At 45.8% G+C, this 23,283-nt stretch overlaps 1 protein-coding gene across 2 annotated transcripts in view; it reads left to right on the top strand.

The window, feature by feature from the left end:
- Positions 1–23,283, top strand: part of BRINP2 (BMP/retinoic acid inducible neural specific 2) — a 98,163-nt gene that overhangs the window by 51,191 nt on the left and 23,689 nt on the right. For both annotated transcript variants that reach the window (XM_079981327.1, XM_079981328.1), the window contains exon 2: positions 4,733–5,073. In XM_079981327.1, the coding sequence (XP_079837453.1) occupies positions 4,808–5,073 (266 nt within the window). In that variant the 5' untranslated portion in view covers positions 4,733–4,807. The remainder of the gene's footprint in view (positions 1–4,732; positions 5,074–23,283) is intronic.

Genomic DNA, 23,283 nt, shown 5'->3' with positions numbered 1-23,283 from the left:
ATGTGTTAAATGTATTTATTTATTGAGCAATAATTATATACCACTTAATTAAAAACAACAACCCTCTAACAAAAAATAACCCCTAAAAAACCTAATCAGAAAATACTAATGAAATAAAACTTTATAAACAAGACGACATAATCATATTATCAAAATAGAGATAAAACCAACACTTTTACAAATGAATATAGATAATAAAATTACATATCGGGGTAGACTTGCCTAAACAATTTTTTTAAAGCAGGCGTTGAAAACAGGGTAATGACGTCACCTGCTTAATAAATGACTCAATGGCGAAGAGGGACCAACTAGCAGTAATAACGATATAATACCGGCAATATTCTCAAAAGTCGGAGTTAGGTTTATATAGGGCTAATTTTGATATGGTACTAGGGTGTGGTTCCTGGATGAAATGGTGAGGTCCCTCCCATTGCTCTTCTAACCTGTTGCTGTACCTTCTTTCCTGAATGGTGGGGTTTTTTTGGGTAGTTTCCTTTGCTGGGACAGCATGGCATGAATTTTAGTTTATTTTTATAATTTTATTGTTTATCTTTTTAATAATGTTTTATGGTAGTTTGTGTAAAGGCATGGACCTCACAAATTTAATAAACTTGTTGTTGTTGTTGATATGGTAAATCTCATGTGCATAGGGACGCAGGTGGCGCTGTGGGTTAAACTGCAGAGCCTAGGACTTGCCGATCAGAAGGTCGGCAGTTTGAATCCCCGCGACGGGGTGAGCGCCCGTTGCGCAGTCCCTGCTCCTGCCAACCTAGCAGTTTGAAAGCACGTCAAAGTGCAAGTAGATAAATAGGTTCCACTCTGGCGGGAAGCTAAATGGCATTTCCATGCACTGCTCTGGTTCACCAGAAGTGGCTTAGTCATGCTGGCCACATGACCTGGAAGCTGTACGCCGGCTCCCTCAGCCAATAAAGCGAGATGAGCGCCACAACCCCAGAGTCATTCACAACTGGACCTAATGGTCAGGGGTCCCTTTAGCTTTACATTTAAGACATGTATATACAGAAATATTTATTTGTATATAGACACTGTATGGATAATGTTGAAAGAAGAACAACAATATACAAAATCGATAAAGACAATGTGGAAAAACTTAGAGACGACATAAAAAAGCCAGAAGAAGGAAGGCGGGAAGTGAACTCGGAGTAAATGTAAATGTAAATGTAAAGTAATGTGTATATGTATAGTATGTAATCATAAAATCAATAAAGATTATTTTCAAAAAAGAAAAGGAGGGTGGCGGTGGCAAAACACACCCTGCAAAGAAAACACGCCACATGGTAACAGCATCCAGGGCCCACCAGTCATGGGCTCTGTGTGCCACTTGTATGCCAGGGTAGGAGAACGTCAATGCAGCATCGTCTCCAGGGCAACTTCTGCTCCTGCCCCACATACAGTATCACTGCAGCGCCTCTCCCCAATGGGGAAATAAATACAGGAAAAAATCAACAATTTGGCAAACACAGAATCAATTCAATATTGCCCCCTCCCCAAATGAATAAATGTAGGCTTAAGAACCGAAAGCTAAACAAGTGTTAACCAACAATAAAGTCTGTGTTGCTGGCCTTGCTGCTCTCCGAGGAGTCTGGCTTAAATGCAGTTCAGAGGGGAGGGCTTGAAGATGACATACAGCTGGCTCCCAAATCCCTACTCCTGAGGAGACTGACAGCAGCAAAAGGCAAATGTCGGGGAGGGTAATGATGGTAAGTCTCTTCCCCAGGCTCCTGGAAGTACCAGCTTCTGGTGCAGGTTTTCTTGCAAGCAAAGAAACAACAGATGTGACAAAGTTATAGCCCTTTTTTTGAATGGCATCAGGGGTGGAGTACATCTTTAGATTGCTAGCCTGTCTGTCACCTGAGTAGAGAATTCCGTTCAGATTTTAAGCTACCAAAGCGAGGGACTATTCCCACCCCCAATCTTACTCTGCCTGTGCACTCTGCATATTGATGGTGCATATAAATAAATGAATAGTAGCAGTGATGGTGGTAAAGGTCCCAGAATTCATTCTATTCTTGCTCTTGTTTCATCTGGAGTGGGTGGGAAAACAAAATGTTTGTACTTTGAGAAAAGAACAGAATCACACACAGACTCGGAACTAAAGACTCCTGTGAGCAGATTTTTCAAAATGCTTCTCATCTACAACCGGGATGAGATTTATATGTGAAGCAAAGTTGCTATCACACCAGCCTCCTTGAAATAATCTACACATCTATTTTAGTTCTGAAATAGGAGCTGAATTCTGCAGGGGGCAGGGAAATGCTGCCCCAGACTGGGAGTGAGAGATGCTCTTTCAGCTGTTTGTTTATATTGTGTTTGTTTGCTTTGTCTGTCTGGGATTTATTTATTTTATTTGTCTAGCTGGCTTGGCAACTGGCGCTGTGATCCTGACAAATTATTCCCGTTGCTGTCAATCAGCATTTCATTTCCTCAGCAACTGAGGCCTTAGAACAAAAGAAATAAGCCCTTCGCTTTTGCAGGGCGCGTGATGCGCAGAATTGGGGTTGACAGTATTTTATTTTTAAAAAGGCTGGTGCTCTGGGAGGTGGGGGCATGGCAGTTGCCCTCTTGCAGAACAAGTGGGGCATAACTAAGTGACAGATGGCTGGCAGGTAGAGAGGACTCTGCCCCAGAAGAGGAAGAGAAGCCGCTTGTGACGGATAAATGCTGGATAAATTTGGGGGCTGTTTGAGAAATGCAGTGGTTCTGTTGCTGTGTCAGGATAAGCAAGGCTTGAGACTACCAGGTGGCTGGGGGCATCTCAGCCCACATACCTGCAATGGATTGGTACCAACCAAATCATACTCAGGGTAGACCCAATAGAATTAATGGACACAAGCTAGTCATGCCGTTGAGTGTCAATGGGTCCGTCCTGAGTTATAATATTGGCTTATCCCAGGGGTCGGCAAAGTTTTTGTGGCTTGAGCCCGTTCACGGTCCTGCACACATTGCGGTGGGCCGGAGTGCGTGTGCACGCATGCGCAAACACTATTTCCAGCCTGGAGGAGGCGTGCACAGCCTCCCATTGGCTGCAGGAGCTTCTTGCAGCCAATGGGAAGCCAGCCAGCGTTGTGGAAGGCAGTCCCCGCTCTGCTCCACGCCGCTTTTAGCATGGCACACGGGAGCCGACTGAGCAGGCGGCAGGGGTCCCTGAGCAGGCGGCGGGGGTCCATGGGCCGGTTAAACGACCCCTATGGGCCGCTTGTGGCCCATGGGCCTTAGGTTGCCGACCCCTGGCTTGTGCTATAGGCCTATTAGAAGCAGGGCTGCTAATTTTCAAACAACCACTAGAGTTGTGAGCTGTTTGAAGAAGCTGCTGTGGCTGTGCCTTTAAGAACAGCTGGTATGATGGCATTCAGAGGAGGGAACATCTTGAAAGTCCTAAAAGCCACCTCCCATGCTTTGAAAAACTGCACTTGCCCATTTCTTAAAAGGCAAGAGGCCAGGCCAGGCCGCACACCTGGTCAGTTGTCAGCCTAAATTATACAGATGACTGAGTTAAATGTATGGGAAGTGTAATGATGCTTCGAGCTACGCTGTGCAAGTGCTAAGTGCTTGCTATGACCTGAGTGAGCATTGCCTCAGGTGTCTAGCCTGGCATATTTATATACGGAGATGATGCAGATGAGTAGCAGAGAACTTGGTTTGCATGTGGAAGCTCCTGGCTTCATTCTCTGGTAATTCCAGTTAAAGAATCTCAGGCACCAGGCTGGGACGACTCTTGCTGAAATCCTTGGAGACCTGCAGTCTCTTGGAGGGGCTGGCCATACAGGACTCAAAGGTCCCACTGTCTTGGAGAAAGTTGGAACAGGTGAGGCTAGATGGACCAGGGGGCTGGCTCAGTATAAGACAACTTCATACATTCACTGCAGCTCTCTCTCAGCTGTAGCACCTGAACCCCCTTAGGGGAAAAAGCATAGGAACATTGGCACTTTGCTTCTACCCTATCTTTTTACCCCAGATGGCCCCGGATGAACAACAAACGTACAAAGCACAGTGGTGCCCCGCAAGACGAATGCCTCGCAAGACGAAAAACTCGCTAGACGAAAGAGTTTTCCGTCTTTTGAGGTGCTTCGCAAGACGAATTTCCCTATGGGCTTGCTTCGCAAGACGAAACGTCTTGCGAGTTCTTGCGAGTTCTTTCCCTTCCCCCACCCTTTTTCTAAGCCGCTAATAGCCGCTAAGCCGCTAATAGCGCTAATCCACTAAGCCGCTAATAGCCGTGCTTCGCAAGACAAAAAAACCGCAAGACGAAGAGACTTGCGGAACGGATTAATTTCGTCTTGCGAGGCACCACTGCACTTGCAGCATGGAGACCACGAGGGCAAGTAAGCACTCCACTTGGGGTCTGTGTGCTTTAGTCAATCAAGCCTGGTGCCCCCAGGAACTTCAAAGGCCCCTCATGGATCTGACCCAGCAGTGCTGCCACTCGCTGCCCCTGGATGGCTGTTTCAGCAGTGGGCATGTGCCAGTCCCGCTTTTGAATGGGTGTGAAGGTTGGCTCCCATCTGCCCTCCTCAGGTGGCAGAGTTCAATGTACTGGTTGGACCCCGTGTTGTTTACTCTGTTTAATAAAAAGGGGATTGACCCTTCCGAAAGACAAGCTGCAAGCATTCAGCTTGGTGGGTCCCGAGGTTGTGCAGCCGTGCCCTAGGCATTGCTCAGCACCTTGTATGGATAAGTCATGACCCATTTTCTTTTCATTGTGCCTTCTCAGTGCAGGAAATCCTGAAGGAGCGCCGAGAGGGAAGGAGTGGTGAGAGAATGAAGAAGCCAACCGAGCAGGAGAAGCATGAGGTGGCAGCGCAGCGCTCAGTTTAACGGGCTCTGGCTGATGGTCCCATGGGTGTCCTCAGTATTGGTCCTGACTCTGGGGTGCTGGGGGCTGGCTGCAGCTGTTGCCACACCACACGAACAGCATGCCTCCACAGCCTCCTCCAGCCAAGTGCCACTGGACTGGCTGCTCACTGATCGAGGACCATTTCACCGAGCCCCAGAGTATGTTGACTTCATGGAGCGCTTTCGGCAGGGTTTCGCCACCAGGTACAGGATCTACAGGTAAGCCAAAGAGACGGGCTGGGATTTTTTCCATCAGTTCCATCACCAGCACATCTCACCTTATGGACTGAAAGGGGTTACCGTGGATTGCGGCGTATAAGACGACTTTTTAACCCTGGAAAAGAGGTTAAAAAGTCGGGGGTCGTCTTATACGGAGCTGCTGCTGCGGCTCTGAAGCAGCAGCAGGCGCGGCTTTCTTCCAGCGTGGAGCTGCCCAGAGAATTAGGTGACTGGGCTTATAAGACGAACCCCCAAATTGCAGCTGCCAGTTTGGGGGGGTCGTCTATGGTATATAGAAATGGATTGAGTATTTCTAGACCAAGCTTCATCCCAAGAGGATTTCAGGGCAGGAGACAGCAAACCAGTACAATATTTCATCACATTTAGATTAAACAAACACAATCTCAGCTCGCCCCTAAACAAACTCCTAACAAAACAAGGTAAAGGGGTTTGTTTTGGAGGGGGCAATGAAAAGCTGGTAATGAGGGTGTCAGGGAACTGCCATCGGAGCCAGAGGAGGGCTCCAGAGGGATTCCGGAGAGCGTACCGGGAGGGAGAGAAGCAGCCCATCTTCTGGGGAAGGAAATCAGCGTAGCACCAGTGGAGAAGGGGGGCAGATGGGGGAATTGGTGAGGTGGCTCCATGACTCCTCACCGGAGACCAGCGAGGAGAGCACGGGTCCTCTGCTGCCCACACCCTCCCTGCGCAGAAGGCTTCCGCGCAGGGAGAGTAGACGGAGACTAGGCGTCAAAGAGCTTCTTTGCTGGAAGAAGTTCAAGAAACGCCCACTGACGGATTCTGCCAGCGATTGAGACAGCCACGGGTGAGTGGCTGTCCGGACAGAATAGGGTTCACCCAGGGAACTCAGCCAAGCGTGGCGCCGATTTACGCACGAGCAACCCCTAGAATCAACCACTACAGAGGGGAACAATCTGAAGGGAGTTCACAATTGGGACACAGTGACAGAAGAAGAAGACACTGCCTTGGGTCACCACAGAACGTACCATTGATGCAGGCCGGACTCGAAGAAGGATCTCTGGTTCACTTAAGTTAGGAGGAGCTGAAGGAGGAGATTTTGCCCTGTGCTACTTTGTGGGAGGGAAGTGTGCCCTTTGGATATTCTGCCAGGTACCAAAATGTGTGAAGCTGGCCCTGAAGGAGATCAGATGCTAGTCCCCCTGTGAACTATAACAGAGGGACAATCAAGTTCTCAACTTCTACTCCTTTCCCATCATCTAGGCTTATGTCCTCACCCTGTCCTCACATCTATGGGTTGGTTACTTCAATACATTTAGGGATGATGGAGAAATATGTTCACATTTTAATGCAAATCTGCTTAACTTGCATAACCCAAACCAATCACAAATTGAAATGCAGCAATCCTTGAAAAGCCACACTTCTCTGAATTGTGTGATGAGGTTCTCCAACCCTGTAATGCCTAGAAAAACGTACATATTTGGGAAGAGTACTTACAATAGTGCATGGCAGGGGAACTAACATACAAAAATGCATTCTAGTAGGAAAAAATTGTTTTTAAAAATGTGTGCATTAGACAAAATGTGTACAATGGGCAAATCTACCCATTCCTAACTATGCTACGGTTTAGTGGATATTTTTGCTGGAAGGGAGAAGTCAGCAGCAATTGCCCAGAGGCAAAGCCTGTCCTGGATAGCATGATATTATGTTGCTAGGCAGCAGCAGCAGCAATATGCCCCTTTCTTTGGATCCAGGAAAAAGGTTGGCTCAGACCAAACCGAACCATTATGGCAACTCAGCCACAGAACTGAAGGCCAACAGAAGTTAACTTTTAATTGTTCCATCTCAGTATGGTTTCAGATGCGTATCGTTCATATTGATAAACGGGCACTTCCTTAAATCTGGACTGGGTTTGCATTTTGCTTCTGACTTTTGGCCATGAACCTATATAGAGGAGGTGTTTCTCAAACCTTTTGAACTCAGGGTCCCCTTCTAAACTTGCTCTACTCACACCCCTTCTCAGCACCAGATTCTCTATAGATGAGCTTGCAAAGATGGTTGCCTCCAATGTTCATACACCTGCTGCTGTGAAATTGAGATACTCAGCTCGACACTAGCCTTAGGAGAGGAACGGAATACAATTTTGTTGGCCCATCTTAAAACCATCCATAGGGAACCACCTTAGCAAAGCTGTAGCTTTTTCCTCAGATAATGGGACAATGGAGATGTTGTCACTTCTATAAATCCATTCTGTATCTGTATGGGTCCCCTTATTGTCTTTGCTGGTGGGAAAGGAGCGTACTACCAGCTTCAGGATCTTATCCCTCCCTGGAGTATTGTGTGCTATCCCTGCTATCTAGGGATGATGGGAGTTGTAGTTCAGCAACATCGGAGGAACCAAGTTTGAGAAAGTCTGCACTACAGCGTGGTTGGGGAAATTCAGGCCTGGGGGAGCTAAATCTGACCCTCCAGGCATCTGAATCTGGCCTGAATAAATCTCCCCAGGCCACACACCCTCATTTTTCCAGTTTCGCACTCTGAATGCCTAAGCCTGGTCATAATGTGAACTCTGATTGTGCCCTTTGCTTGCCTAGAGGGAGGATGGAGAGGGGTGTGAGACTGTACGGTGGTCAAGTTTACATCCATTGTCCTGCCTGCTTTTGTCCCTGACAGCATGTGGCCCTTGGAAAGCTGCCCAGAAGGCACTGTGGCCCTCGGGAAAGGGGTCCATACCCCTGCTCTAGAGACGATATCCCGCTAGGGAGGTTCATCTGACAGTATGAGAACCACTGCCACTGGGGAAAGGAGGGGTAATCTTTGAAGCCCTGTGAGAACAAAACAAAACACTATGCATGGGCTGGGGGAGGCTTAAAGTGTAACCCATGAATTGCCCCCATTTGGAATGCTGTTTATCAGACTCAGAACCGGCATAATGAGTTGCTGGGCTACAGCTTGATTGTCAACATTTCAAGGATTGGCTTGAACAGACTTCATGGCGATGTCACTAGGAAAGATTGTCATAAATATTTCAGTGGCTGTTCTCAGAGAAAATGAGCAAAGCCGGTTGTACGAGGCAGGATCAGTGGTTCAGTTGGTTTGTTTTTGTTTGTTTTAATAAAACAACAACAACAACGGGTTGTGGTAGTTTGCTTGCTTACTCACTTGACTTTCTCATTTTGGCAAGCTGCAACGGAACTATCCAGGCATCAAAATTAGATTGGAAAAGCAATCATTTTAGATTGACAATTCCGTTGGTGACAGGGGAGCTGTCAGCTGTGCTCCCTCCAAGGAGGGATTTAAAAATTCACTTTTATTCTTGTGCCTGTCACCTCTCTGTGCTCTTAATTGTGGTGGCTGTTTTCAGTGCAAGCTACTTCCGCCAGGACCCTAAAATACAATGACAACAGAAATGTTTGCGCCGAAGTACTATTAGTAACAGCAGTAACAGAAATGTAATGATAAATAAAACATAAAATAAGGATCTTTTTGTGGACACTTCCATTTGAACAAACTGATTTAAGATTCTTACAAAGGGGTATTGAACAGACATTCACAGCCTGAACTGCAGGAGGAGAAAGACTGGCTGGACCAAATATAACAGAGGCGCAAGATAGCAGCAACACAGTTGGCCTGGCTGCACATGAGATTTACCATATCAAAATTAGCCCTATATAAACCTAACTTCTCTTTTGAGAATATTGCCGGTATTAAATCGTTATTAGTGCTTGTTTGGTCCTCTTCGCCATTGAGTCATTTATTAAGCAGGTGACGTCATTACCCTGTTTTCAGCGCCTGCTTAAAAAAAATTATTTAGGCAAGCCTACCGCGATATGTAATTTTATTATCTATATTCGTTTGTAAAAGTGTTGGTTTTATCTACATTTTGATAATTTGATTATGTCGCCTTATTTATAAAGTTTTATTTCATTGGTATTTTCTGATGAGGTTTTTGGGGGGTTATTTTTTGTTAGAGGGTTGTTGTTTTTAATTAAGTGGTATATAATTATTGCTCAATAAATAAATAAATTTAACAACATACATTAACTTATTAAATACAGTAGTAGCTTCTTCCGGGGGTGGGGGGGGGGTGGTACACCATTTTGTGGTCCACCTCAGGTGCCAAAATGTCTTGGGCCTGATTCTGCCTGATTCTACCAGGGGCTGTTGGGCCACTGAAACAGTGGTTTGGTGGGCCAGATCCCTAGGGTTTTCCCTTGATAGCATAAGCTACTCAAGTGCGGCTCCAAATTTTTAAAAATGATACACACTGGTGGGCACCTGGGTTGTTGAAGGAATGCACCCTGTTGGTGTATTTGCAGAACATATAATGTCCGCAGTGATGGACTGGAGCTCCAAACTGGGTAAACAGTTGAAATGAGGGTTGAATATGTTTGCCAGCATGAATCGACCAGCCTTGAGTGTCCCTTGTCCTTTGCCCTGTAGTTATAGGTTTCCTTTCATAGCTTGGTACGTCTTGTTGCAAATGCCAATAGTTAGGCATACGGCATTGCAAACATTTATTTGCATAACCGAAAGGCAAAGTGCAAGTGTTTCTATTCAGAACATTCAGAACTTTCTGAAGAAGAAACTTCAAATTTGGCTGATGTGATATTAGGATAGCCACGATTCAAAATAGGATTTTTGGAATGGTCTCTGAATTGAAGTGCCTAAGCCAGGGGTGCCCAAACTTTTCTCAAAGAGGGCCAGATTTGATGAAGTGAACATGTGTGAGGGCCAACCAGAGTTGTTGAGTGTAAAGGGATAAGGGGTTGCTTGTGCGTAAGCGCAAACCTGCTCCAAGCAGAGTGTTTGGCTTAAAACTTTCCCTAACCGGACAGCCCTTACTTCGTTGCTGTCTTAATCACTGGCAGAATCCGTCAGTGGGCGTTTCCTAAACTTCTTCCAACATAAAAGCTCCTTGACAGCGAGTCTCCGCCTAGATTCCCTGCGCGACAACTTTCTGCGCAGAGTGGGTGTCCCAATGGGAGGTCCTGAGCTCTCTCCGCTGCCCTCGCTGGAAGCGTCCCTGAGCCTTCCCTCCGACGCCCCCTCCTCCTCTCCTTCCTCAGCGGAAGTTCTCCCTCTCTCCCTGCTAGTTCCCTCCCCTGCATCTGGGAGCCCTGCCACCGCCTTGGGCTCCGATGGCAGTTCCCTGACATTGAGCTTTTCTTTTTTTAGGATTTGGACATGCCTGGCCTAAGCCAAAAAAATTGTCCAGAGGTTAACTGTGGCTGATGCGACTAGAAGATCTTACATAGGAATTAATTTCTCTTGGAAGCACACTAAATCATCCACAAAAGCTCAGTCTGCCATCATCCTACAGAGGCTCAGATTGGAAGTTCACACTTCCTTTGAGTTGACCTGTTCAAAAAGATTCCTTGTTCCTCCACTAGATGATAACCACACAATTGATGCAGTACCAGCTCCCAGTATAGTGCATCTCTTGATACTCCAAGAGAAAAGATCTCAATGGTTAATTTTTCATCTCTTGTAGAACTTCTTTCTGTAAAGAAGCCAGGACTGCTAATAAAATAAAGATTTACAGGGAGATAAATTAAATGTGCAGTTAAGATACTGCTTTGGGTATTTGGAGGAAATGGCAACTGTGATTATTATTTTTGTGCCAGACTCTGGCACTGTTCTGTTTAGGGAAAGGAGACAGGGCTGTGGATGAAACTGGGAGGCACTGAAGCTGTTCCAGTTTAGATGGTTTTCCCAGATCAGAAGCTTCCATTTTGAATTTGCTTCCATGGGAAGATAATTCCAGGGTATTTATTTATTTAGCTACAAACTTGCAACACTATTTAAAATCACAGCAGGCTTAACATTTATAATGAAATAGACATTCCATAACTACTTCAGTATTAAAACTCCGATATACATTAACCCCTAAAAGCCATCAAAGGGGAGGGGAGTCCCAAGGTCCTCTTAAACATTGGCAGGGATGAGGCCTGCCAAATCTCAGAAGGAACTACTTCCAAAACTGTGGAGCCACTGCTGAGAAGACTATATTATGAGTACACATCAACCGGATTGTCTTTACCAGTGGGCACATAAACAAGCCCTCCAATGCCAAACTCAAGGGACAGACTCATGGTGGGTCAGGTGGCTGGCCTCCTACCATTCAGGTTATAACCAGCAATGGCAATGGCAGCCAATGCAGTTGGTACCATTTTAGGTGTAATATATTCCAGTAGCTCAGTGCCAACCAGCAGTTGAAATCTGTACCAACTGACAGTCTTCAAAGGCCCCACCACCTAGATCAGGCTTCCTCCAACTTGGCCCTCCGGATGTTTTTGGCCTACAACTCCCATGATCCCTAGCTAGCAGGACCATTGGTCAGGGATGATGGGAACTGTAGTCTCACAACATCTGGAGGGCCGAGTTTGATGAAGCCTGACATAGAACGTATAGCACTTCAGAAAAATCACAAGCTCTAACTAAGATTAGTTCTTGGTATATTTCTCGTAGTTTGTCTCGGGGACAGAAACTGTAAGCCTGGGTTTGGACAAACAAGAAAAGAATAATTCAGGTTTGATCAGGATTCAAAAATGTTTAACACTCAACCTTTTCAAATTGCACAAGCTTCGTTCTCTATAAATGTCTTTCCATGTTATGTCAAAAGCTCAAGGCAAATTGGCCTGTATCTATGTTTCATCCTCACAGCAGACCTGTGAGGCTGTCAGTGCCTTGCGGCAAGAGCCCAGTTTGGTGCTTTAAAAATACCCTGCTTCTAAATACTGCAATTTCATGTATGGGAAGCTTCAGATTTGGAGAAATATTGGTTTCCATTTTAACTTTAGTTACAGGGCCGTTTCCTTGGAACAGGAGTTATAAGTTAAATGGAAATAAAGAAGTCAGTGGAGGGCATTAGCCACAGCAGTGAGGCAAAGACAAGCATAAGCCTGTCTACTTAATAATAACAGTATTTATATTTCACCTTTGAGCGCACAAAGCATTTCACATATCTTGTTGTAATCCCTACAATAGCCTTGTAAGGGTACCCCAGACCGTTAGGTCCAGTCGCAGATGACTCTGGGGTTGTGCGCTCATCTCTCTCTATAGGCCGAGGGAGCCGGCCTTTGTCTGCAGACATCTTCCGGGTCATGTGGCCAGCATGACTAAGCCGCTTCTGGCGAAACCAGAGCAGTGACAGAAACGCCGTTTACCTTCCCGCCAGAGCGGTACCTATGTATCTACTTGCACTTTGACATGCTTTCGAACTGCTAGGTTAGCAGGAGCAGGGACCGAGCAACGAGAGCTCATCCCGTCACGGGGATTCGAACTACCGACCTTCCGATCGGCAAGCCTTAGGCTCAGTGGTTTAGACCACAGCGCCACCTGCGTAGAATCATACTATTAACCCCATATTGCAGTTGGATAAGCTGAGAGGGTGGCTTGCCTAAGGAACCTTGTGAGTTCCTGGCAAGGCAAGATGGAAACCACAAGCACCCTGATTCATTGCTATTGTTGCTCAGCTAGTACACTACATCAGCTCTCAAGCACTATTAATCAGGAGGAAGCTGATATTTTTGTATTTCTGTAAGCACCTGAGTCTGAGCCAAGCGGCATTGCCCTGTTAACCAGGTGAGGCATGGAATTGGTTCCCTGTGCTGTGACTGTCTTGCAGCTAGAAGGGAGCCGGCTGCCAAGATGGATGGTGGTTGGGGACTTGTCCCAGAAGCTCCCTTCTCTCCTCTGGGAGGGAGCAAGTGCCAAGATTAATCCCCACAAGCTGAAGAGAGAAGGGAACCTGCCGTTTTCTGGCATCCAAGACAAGCAGCAGCAGTGGCTGGGGATTGTCTCAGTGCATTACCTCATTGAGGGGAAGCATACTGAATGGTCCTGAGATGGTGGTTGGGGCTTGGTGTGCCACACCACTCTATTTTTCTCTGCACTGATGGTAATAATAAAAATAATTGCACCAGCAGTCAGAAGAACTAGAAGTCCCTGGACAGGGTGTAAAATGGCAGAATCATTGATTCTCCGTCCAGATCATTTTAGTGAGTGATGCCTGGTGTGGTGGGGCAGAGCTAGAGAGCCAACCTCGTGCCATCTGCTCTGCTCTGCTCCACTCCAGCCCTATCTAGATAAGGTGAAATGTCTCCAGTGTTGAGAGGGTGGTATCATGGCTCTGCCAACCTTACTGGATGCTACTGATTTTAGTTGAAAGGGTGTGGTAGGGCGATTGGCTTTGACCTATCTCTTATCTTTTTCGGCACATCTGTGGAACGATAATTTCAAGCACTCTACATGAGGCTACCTTTGAAAGTGACTCGGAAACCACAACTAATCCAGAATGTGGCAGCTAGACTGGTGCCGGGGAGTGGCCACCAGGACCATATAACACCAGTCCTAAAGGATCTTCATCGGCTTCCAGTGCATTTCTGAGCACAATTCAAAGTGTTGGTGCCAAACTTTAAAGCTCTAAATGCCCTCGACCCAGGATGCCTGAAGGAGTGTCTCCACCCCAATCACTCAGCCCAGACACTGAGGTCCTCCTCCGAGGGTCTTCCACTGGTTCCCTCACTGCGAGAAGTAAAATTACAGGAAACCAGGCAGAGGGCCTTCTTGTTAGTGGTACCCACCCTGTGGAACACCCTCCCTTCAGATGTCAAGGAAATAAACAACTATCTGACTTTTAGAAGACATCTGAAGGCAGCCCTGTATCGGGAAGTTTTTAATGTCTGGTGTTTTATTATGTTTCAAAATATGCTGTAAGCTGCCCAGAGTGGCTCGGGAAATCGAGCCAGATGGGTGGGGTATTATTATTATTATTATTATTAACCACCAGACCTGTAGGAGGATTGCATATGACCTAGCTAGTTTTCTAGTTGTAGTTTTGCCTATTAAAAAAGAATGGGTAGAATCCCATGTGATTGACTGCCTGCATGAGTTAGAATAATGAAGGGCAGATGAAGAATTCCTGTAGTAGGAGGACTTGTCAATTCTGTTGTTAAAGTGTTGGGCTAATTACAAACTGGCAAGAACCTGTTGCTTTCATAATGAAAGTTAAAGCTATCATCATGTAAAATATATTGGATATATATTGGATATCGCAGTGGGTTGTGCTATTCATATGTTTTAATCCTATTTTGAGGTGTGTCCCGCCTTTTCCATTGCATTGTTATATGACTGATGGTGGCCTTTGGCTAAGCAATAAAGATTTGACATCTGGGGTTGGTGGATTCGCATAATGCGTAGACTAAAGCCCTCTCCAGGAGTTACGTTTTTAATATTTGTTTTTAATATTTGTTTGCTATATGTAAGTCTCCTTGAGCCCTTCAGATATAAGGTGATGTGCAAATAAAGTAGCAAAAGTTGTAAGAATAATAAAGAAAATATGTGTGAAAGCAGCAGCAGGGGTGGGCATGTCATCACTTGGTTTTAGGTTCTGTCACCTTCCAAATTGTTCAGAGTCCTAAAAATGAGAGGAGCCTCCATGGTAAGGTTACCAGATTTTTTTTCAGTGAATCCAGGGAACACAATAAATAAATAAATAAATAAATAAATAAATAAATAAATAAATAAATACAAACAAACAAACATGTTCGTTGATGCTGCAGCGATGGCGGTGGCAGAGGGGCGGCTGCCACCTTGACCTCAACCACCACGTTTCCCCTTCCTCCAAGGTTTCTATTCATGAGCCTGGGCTCATGTTGTTGGTTCTTTGTTGGTGGTGGTGGGGACGTGGTGTGCAGTGGGTCAGGTATGGAAGGCGGAGAAGGAGGGCCGAGAGCAGCGGTGCTGGCGAGACTCAGGCAGCGCGATTCCTCCCTTCCCATGGGAGCAGCCCCAATCCCATTCCTACTTGTGTGCAAGCAGGAGGGTGCGGGGATCCCTCAGCTGGGAAGGGAGGCTTCCCATTGCCTAACTGAGAGATCCCTGCCCTGCTCCTGCTTGCACGCAAGTAGGAGTTGGGAGGCTGCTCTGATAGGCAGCGTGAAGCCTCCCTTCACAGCTTAGTTGCTGGGGTCAGAGAAGATGGAGGCAGCCCAGAAGCTGCATCTTAGAGCCCGTCACCACCATCAGCTCCTGAAGCCAGCCAGAGCCACCTGCTCCGGGCTGCTGAGACTGCCGCTGCTGCGTTTCCCGGGGACATTAGATGATATCCGGGGACTTATTTGCAAATCCGGGGACTGTCCCCGGGAAATGGGGATGGCTGGTAACCCTACTCCATGGACACAAAAGTCTCTCCCCCCGCCCCCCCCATGCAGAAAATCACTGCCTGCAAGTTGGACGGCAGTAGACCTAGCAACAGAGTATCCTGACATTCAACCATTCCATGGAATATTCAGTCATAAGGTAGTGGCCTCCTTCAGGATGGTCTGTCTCTGGAAGGAGTAAATAAATTTGGTGAGGCTACATGTATCAGCTGCCTCTGTTGGTGCTTTTATGTTCCTATCTCTCCATGTGGTGGAGAACTTGGGGAAGTTACAACTGGAGGCAAGAATCAGCATGACTGGGGGAGCAGCAATGTTTGCAGTGCAAAACGAATCCCCCCCCAAAAAAAAACTATCCAGAAAGCAGTCTCCCCCACCCCCCAAAAAAACCCCTGGCTAATAAGGACTGAGCATGCTTAATAGCTGCAGAATATTGAATGATAACTAGAAAAGAAAAAACAGAATGTGTGTGTGTGTGAGAGAGAGATAAATAGAGGGAATTGGAATACTCTGCTTCCAGGGAGTGGCCGAAACCCTCCCTTCTTAGAGCACTCTTTTTAGGGGAGAAGACACGCTGCAACATTTTGTTTTAGGCCCCTCTTGGGTCTGGGTTACTGTGTTCTTGGCCGTACACTTACTGGGCAACCCACATGAGCTAATGAGGAGGCCATTGATTCAGCCACACTCAATCATGGTGGGTTTTTTTGTATTTGTCAACTTCCCTAAAGGGCGCTTTATTTGCCCTGCTCAAGTTTTGCTTCCAGCCTCCCCCGCTCTGCTGCTCTTGTTTGTGTAGGTTGATGTGATTTGGCATCATTTGCAGATTTCTAGCCAGTGGGAAGGTAGAGGCACGGGGGCATCGCAAGTCATGATGGACGAGTTTCTGCGGAGTTCTGAGCCTGGCAGTTTTTTACGGTTCTTGCTCACAAGCTGCCTCGTTCTAATCAGCCCTGTCAATTCCTCACTTTAATGAGCATCACCAAAGCCCACCTGATTATTCCTGAAAGAATGGTGTGTTTGGCCCCTCCCCAGCTTACGAGCCAGGATGTGGCTTGGGGAAATGAATGCACACAGGGAGGGAAGAGATGCTGAAAGGCAGTGCGTCTGACAACAGCAACAGCATCACTGGCGCCAGTGCCTGAGCTAGGTCTGTTCTCTTAAGCCCTGGCCTTGAGAGAGTTGGGTTCTCCCCGCACCTTCTCTACCTTCACACACACACCCTTTCTGCTGTGGGACACCCACAGGCTCTCTTGAGAGGTTTCTGGTGACAGAAATGGGGCAGGAGGAGTCAACCCTGTGGGACTAGAGCGGCCTTAATCTTTCTGTTCCTCTGCAGCAGGCAGGCTGCTAACCCTTTGTGAGTCTGGGGTTTTTGTTTGTTTCAGAGAGACAGAAGTGCAGGTAAACTTAGGCCAGCCTTAGCCACTGCAGATTCCTCCCTTTCTTAACCTTTGCCACAGCCTTTTAACAGGGCAATGCAATATTTAACTCAGACCAACACTGCTACTTTTTGATGGTCTCTCTTCCCCGCCACAGTTTTCCTAGTGGCTTGTTCAGCAGTGAGTGTTTCCAGGAGTTGGGAACAAAGGCGTTACACTAGGGTTGGGCACAGCTTTGGCAACTTTCTATGGTGATGTCAGAACTGACGTATTAACACCCAAGAGTCCTGTTGGATCCAGCTGAGGCCTTGCCTAGCCCAGAATCTTTTTCCATCCCTGGCTCTGTTGTTTTGAGAAGTTCAAGGGCAGGGCAGGAAGGTACCAGCCTCCTCCCATGGTATCTGGGATTATCGGTTATGTATATGCCAGCAGTCACATTTGCTTGTTGTTGTACACATCAAAAAGAGGGTGGGGATATCTCCACACAATGCACATTACCTGTTTGCTTTCCCTACACCTGCAACCAACTCCTCCTCTTGAACCTGCCACCTGCACATGCACAATGACTGTCTAAAACACGCACACCTCAGCTTCGCTGTGAAGTGAATGTGGCTCATGTTTTCAATGGGATGGAAGCTGGTTCCAGGCAAATGCATTAAACAGCAGTACACACGGGTCTCTCTATCTGAACACAGAGCATTCTCAGGAAATAGTTTGTTAGGCAAGCTTCTTCTTCCTCTTTGGCGATCACGCGTGGCCAGGTAAGATTGTCTTCCATGAACACGGTCTTAACAGTTAGTCTGTAAGTGACTGTGGAGGCCAATTCTGGATCCACACGTTCTTCCACAGTGGGGACATAGTTTTCCAGGTGGGAATTGATCATGGTGAGGGTTTGCCAAGTGTGCCTTCTTCTTAGCACGTTTTTTCCTTTTGTCTTGAGTTCGAGCATCTTTGGTAAAGGCTGTTCTCCAATTGGAGTACTCGCAGACCAGTGTTTCCCAATTGTCAGTGTTTATACTAAAAAAAATTAGATTTGCCTTGAGTGAGTCTTTAAACCTCGTTTGTTGACCGCTAGTATTACACTTTCCATTTTTAAGTTCAAAATAGAGTAGGGCCTGCAAGATGGAGCTGTTCCGCCAGGCCTTTGGTCAGGGTCCAGTCTGACTCCCCTCTTTTTACAAGACCTTGCATACAAGTGGCCTCTCTAACTCTTCTCTGTGGCTCATACAAATAACTGAGCCTGGTGAGCACTTAATGTTCCCATCCCCCCCTTTTCTTTAATAATATTTATTATAGATTTTCAAATATAACAGAAAAAGAAAAACATCCAAATTTAAAACCTTATTTTCATTGGCATCTTTCCAGGACTTCCCCTCCCCTCCCCCTCTTGTATTCCAATTCTTTCAAATAGATTCAACAAATTCTTACCCCAAATTTTAAAATTATTATCATTGGCCCAATTTAAAAAAAATATTTTCCCATCCCCTAAAATCGACCTGTTCCCTTCCACGAGTTCCCCTCTTTAATATGCAATACAGATTAAGATAAACAGAAAGATAAAAAAAAGAATAAAATGTAATTTAACACCCTTTGGATTCCAAATTTCCCTCCCCCCTTTCCCGGTTGCGTTCTCAATGTCCATCAATGTCTACTGTCATCCTGGAGCTCCCACATCTAAACCACAGTCCTTCACCAGTCCGCTTTGCCGTCTTTTTATTAGTCTTTGCCATCTTTTGGTCATCTTTGGTTTCACATGTCCAATCTTGGAAGGAGTCTATCTTCCAACTTTGTCCAGTTCTTGTTATTCTTATTGTTCTTGTTGTTCTCTCTCCTCCTCTTCCCCCCCCCCTGCTCTCCTGCACAAATGTTCTAATTCCAAAAAGCTTCTAATTCCTCTGCAGAGGCTTTGTTATTCAGGAACAAAACATTACGTCAAGTCCCTTCCATTCTTCAATAGATAAATCTATTGTCTCCTTTAGTGTGTAGACCTCTGTAGACAAAATAGTGTTCCATTTCTGCAGTTTCCCAGGCGATAAAAAGTTCTATTCAAATTCGATGCCAGCAATGCTTGTAGTGTCCCACAGCTCCTCTAGAGGGATTATAGTAACTCAGTTTCTTTCCCGATCACACCCAACAGTCAAAGTAACTTATTATTCCTTGTTTTAAACAATTTATATCCAATTTGTAACAAATGTGACCAGCAAAGTCCTCGTAACAAAGTTCTCTTTTTGTTCTTCCGCTTTGACAGCTCCTTTAACAGCTGTCAAAACCTCTATTTCTCCTCTCCCAGCGCTCTTACAGATCGCTCCCGGGGTTTCCGGGGGGGGGGGTTGCATTTTAATTCACATTCCACTTTTCTCCTCCAGCCCAGTCTTATAATTTTCCATTGCGAAGTTAATAACTTTATCAAAAAAAGGTTGCACTCAATCTTAGTTGTCAAATCCTTTGCTTTAGCTCCTCTACAACAGGGGGGAGGCTGACTTCCTTTTTGCACCTCCCCCGCTCGCTCCGAATTTAAATAGAATTTTCCCCCTTTTTTAATCCAAGTTCCAATTACTCACGGGTTATTCTTTTAAAGACCAAATTTTCAATGGAAGAAGTCAGCGCTCTCCGTCGAATGGCATGCGGCTTCGCTCGGCAGGGGAAGCGGAGGACTCACAGCACCACCCCCCCCCCTGTCACCCGCTCCGCAGCCTTTAAAAAGGCTCCTTCGCGGGTCGGGGGGGCGCAAATGGTGTCCGCCGAGTCACCATGCCCATGGGTTTCAGCGCCCATGGTTTTTGAGGGTCCCCGCGTTGCCGGCGCGGTAGAACCCAGCCCCTGCCGAGCAGGCTCCCTCCGGAGCTTGGAGGGAGTCTGCCATTCGGCGATGGCGCCAACCCGGAAGTCTAATGTTCCCATCCCTTATAGTTATAAATTGTGGGGTTGCCATCTGATTTATTCTGATTTTAAGCTGATTTTAAGCTGTATTTTAGTGAATTGCTGGATTTTATGTTTTAATGTATTATATACTTTGATGTTAGCTGCCCTGAGCCCAGTTTGGCTGGGGAGGGCGGGATATAAAATTATTATTATTAATAATAATAATAATAATAATAATAATAATAACAACGAACACAAGGCATTCTCAGGAAATAGTTTGTTAGCTGAGGATTCACATAGCAAGTCTATGATTTCCATTTATTCCTATGGGGGAATTTCTAATGCATTCCTGACCACAAAATTTTGACTCCAAGGGGATGAGAAAACCCAATAAAACATTCTGAAACCTTGCAAAAAGCAAACAAGGAAGGAAAAATGCTGTCTTATTTGTCTGATCTCTCCCCCTCCCTCCCACCATGGCTGTCCCAAACCAGCAAAACACAAAAACTTAGGATTGTTTAAGCTGCTTATTTTGTTTGAGTACTACATGCAGGTCCTGCTGTTTGGATATCTGAATCTGAAGCATTCCTCATGTTTGGATAACTGAAGTTCCTTCTAACAAGTGTTGGGATAGCAGGACCTGCATATATTTTTCAAGATAGATATGTATTGTAGCTAACACAATGTGTAAATGGCTCAAAACAGCAGGAGTGGGAGCAAACTGGAGCCAAAGAAGATTATAATGTGTACCCAGCCATAATGTCTCTGAACACCAGCCCACCAGCCCAACCTCCTCCTGTGTGTCTCTTATTGGTTATCATGCAAAGCACTCAAAAGAGGAATGGAAACACAACATTTAAATCAGTGAATGTTGAGAGTCATCTAAACGTCATTGTCAATGTTTTATTGTGTATCCAAAAGTGGGGGAAACAGATTAATCTGCAGCTGGTTAGCATTCCCATGTGAATGTCAATAACCACTAAACTTTGTACATTCAGTGACATACATAAATAGATGTGTTTATCTATTTATTTAGATTTAGATTCCATCTCACAGGATGGGTAACAGCAGCAAAATTATAATAATAAATCCATCAGATCTCTCCACTATTTCCCAATCTATATTTAAAAGGATTTTAATAAGATTTTGAGGGTTTTATTCTAATGCACTTTAAAAAAATAAAATAAATTGTAAGTTGCCCTGAAGGATTTTTAGTGAAAATGAGCAAATAGATAAACCCACTGTACTGGCATGGGTTCAAAATGGCAGAGACTTTTCATAGCAGGATATTGACTGGCCCTTTGTCAATGATGCTACCCTGGTCTGCACCAGCCAGTTTAAGACTTAAAAAGAGCTCTGCTGCGAGATCCACTGAATAGATTGTACAGTGGTGCCTCGCAAGACGAAATTAATCCATTCCGTGAGGCTCTTCGTATAGCGGCTTTTTCGTCTTGCGAAGCAAGCCCATTGACAGCTTAGCGGATTAGCGCTATTAGCGGTTTAGCGGCTTTTAGTGGATCAGCTGATAAGCGGCTTATCAGCAGATAAGCGGATAAGCGGCTTAGGGCTTAGGAAAAGGGGGGGAGGGGAAAAAACCCCGCAGGAACTCGCAAGACATTTTCGTCTTGCGAAGCAAGCCCATAGGGAAATTTGTTTTTGGAAGCACCTCCAAAACGGAAAACCCTTTCGTCTAGCGGCTTTTCCGTCTTGCGAGGCGTTTGTCTTGCAGGGCACCACTGTATTGGTTAAAAGATATGCTCTTTTTGTTGCTGCCACTGCCATGTGGTAGTAATTATCAAACTATGTTGTATGAAAAATAAATAAACCCACCTTCTGTATTGTGTGTGAGCACACTGGAGATGCAACGATGCAGAAGAACTGCAATCTGCACAAAGTTTGTGCCCAGAACGAATCTCAGTGGCTTGAACAGAAACCAAAATTGGTGGGATTTAATTTTTATTCTTAGCATTTTAGAAATAAGTTTTCCAGGTTGAGGAGTGAGTTGTGCATTCAGTTATAATTAAGTAAAACATGTTCCTCAACTACCAGGAGTTTGGAGAAACTGGCTTAGGGTTTGCAATCTCGCAACTGTCATTTGAGCCTAAACTCTGCTCCACTCCACATTTAGCCTGGTTTAAAACTTAGTTTGGCAGCTGCGTGGGTGGCATGCTCAGAAGTCTTAGAACTCTGTTATTGCTGGCTTTGCCAGCCATGTGCTATACTCCCTTGCTTCTCCTCCATCTTTCCCAATCAGACTTAATTAAAGTGTTTGCAAGCCACAGCCTGGTTTTAATTACAGTGAAATTGTCAAGATTAGAATGAAATTGGCCGATCATTGTTTACAGCGGAATTGTTAGGGGACACAGCAGGCTGCCGAAATCATCTCCATGCCAGCCATCATAGTGTGAAGAATATGTGAGGCCTCTTAAGTGGAGGTCTGGTTGGCACGTAGCTCATGACTTGTTCCACAGGCAGCAGATGTTAAACTGATATGTATAAAATTGCTGAGTGTCAACACGTTTATCTTTGGCCGAGATCTCAATACAAAGAATGGCCTGATAGGTGGCCCAAAACAGGTACTGCTTTTGTTAATTACATTTTTGTCTCACCGTTCTTCCCTCAAGGTGCCATACGCAAGGTACGCCTCTGTCTCCCCAATCACAGTGCAATCTTGTGAGACAGGTCAGACTGAAAGAGAGAGAGATTGCCCCAAGGTCAAACTGAAGCAAATAGTCAGAATTTAAAGTGAATCATCTGGAGTAAAGCCTATATTTTGCACATAGAAAGACTTAAAACTAAACTCAGAAATGGCTCTTAGTGTAAAAGCTGTTTCATAAATGGGGGCCTTTCTTTATAAGCCAAGTTCTAGTGTGAAGGAAGATACAAATCCAGTCACAGTGGTAAGGTAAAGGTAAAGGGACCCCTGACCATTAGGTCCAGTCGTGGCCGACTCTGGGGTTGTGGCACTCATCTCACTTTATTGGCCGAGGGAGCCGGCGTACAGCTTCCGGGTCATGTGGCCAGCATGACTAAGCCGCTTCTGGCAAACCAGAGCAGTGCACGGAAATGCCGTTTACCTTCCCGCCCGAGCAGTACCTATTTATCTACTTGCACTTCAACGTGCTTTCAAACTGCTAGGTTCCTGCTAGGGCAGGAGCAGGGACCGAGCAATGGGAGCTCACCCCGTCGGGGGGATTCGAACCGCTGACCTTCTGATCGGCAAGTCATAGGCTCTGTGGTTTAACCCACGGCGCCACCCGCGTCCCTTAAGGTGTCAACGTGCAAAAAGGGCAGCAGGGTCGCTGGGCTTTTAAAGGAGAGGAGATTTTGTCAGGTTGGCTTCTTGGGAGTTGGCAAGGGGGTGGTGGTGATGGAAATCCACATAGTCGGGTTTCATTCAATGACCAGACTCAAATGGAACTCTATTGATAATGGCAGAAGTAGATACAATTATGAACCTGGCAAATAGAGGACTACACATTCTTCCCCTGCCAGTTTCCCCACCCCCCTCTCCAAGACAAAAATGGTTCCTTTCAGATGGGGTAGGAGTAACTAGCAGCAGAGAGGCATCACTAAAATGCAGGAAGCCTTTCAGTTTCTCCTTCACTGTAAATTATGTTCCTGAGCTTGCTCAAGAGCCTAATTTCCCACCAGGCAGCATGGAATTTGCAGTTTCCATTGTCTCCTCAGTTGAATCAATAGGCAGAGGAAATAGCAAATCCCATGGTCTCTAGCCATTCTTTTCTTCCTGTAAGAACCCAAGAAAGCAGGGATGGGGAAACTTTGCCCCTCTAGGTGTTGTTCAACTATGTTTCCCACAATCCCTGCCC

This window comes from Podarcis cretensis (assembly GCF_951804945.1).
Source record: "Podarcis cretensis genome assembly, chromosome: 6".
Lineage (NCBI taxonomy): Eukaryota > Metazoa > Chordata > Lepidosauria > Squamata > Lacertidae > Podarcis > Podarcis cretensis.
This window is presented reverse-complemented; position numbering and strand designations above follow the sequence as displayed.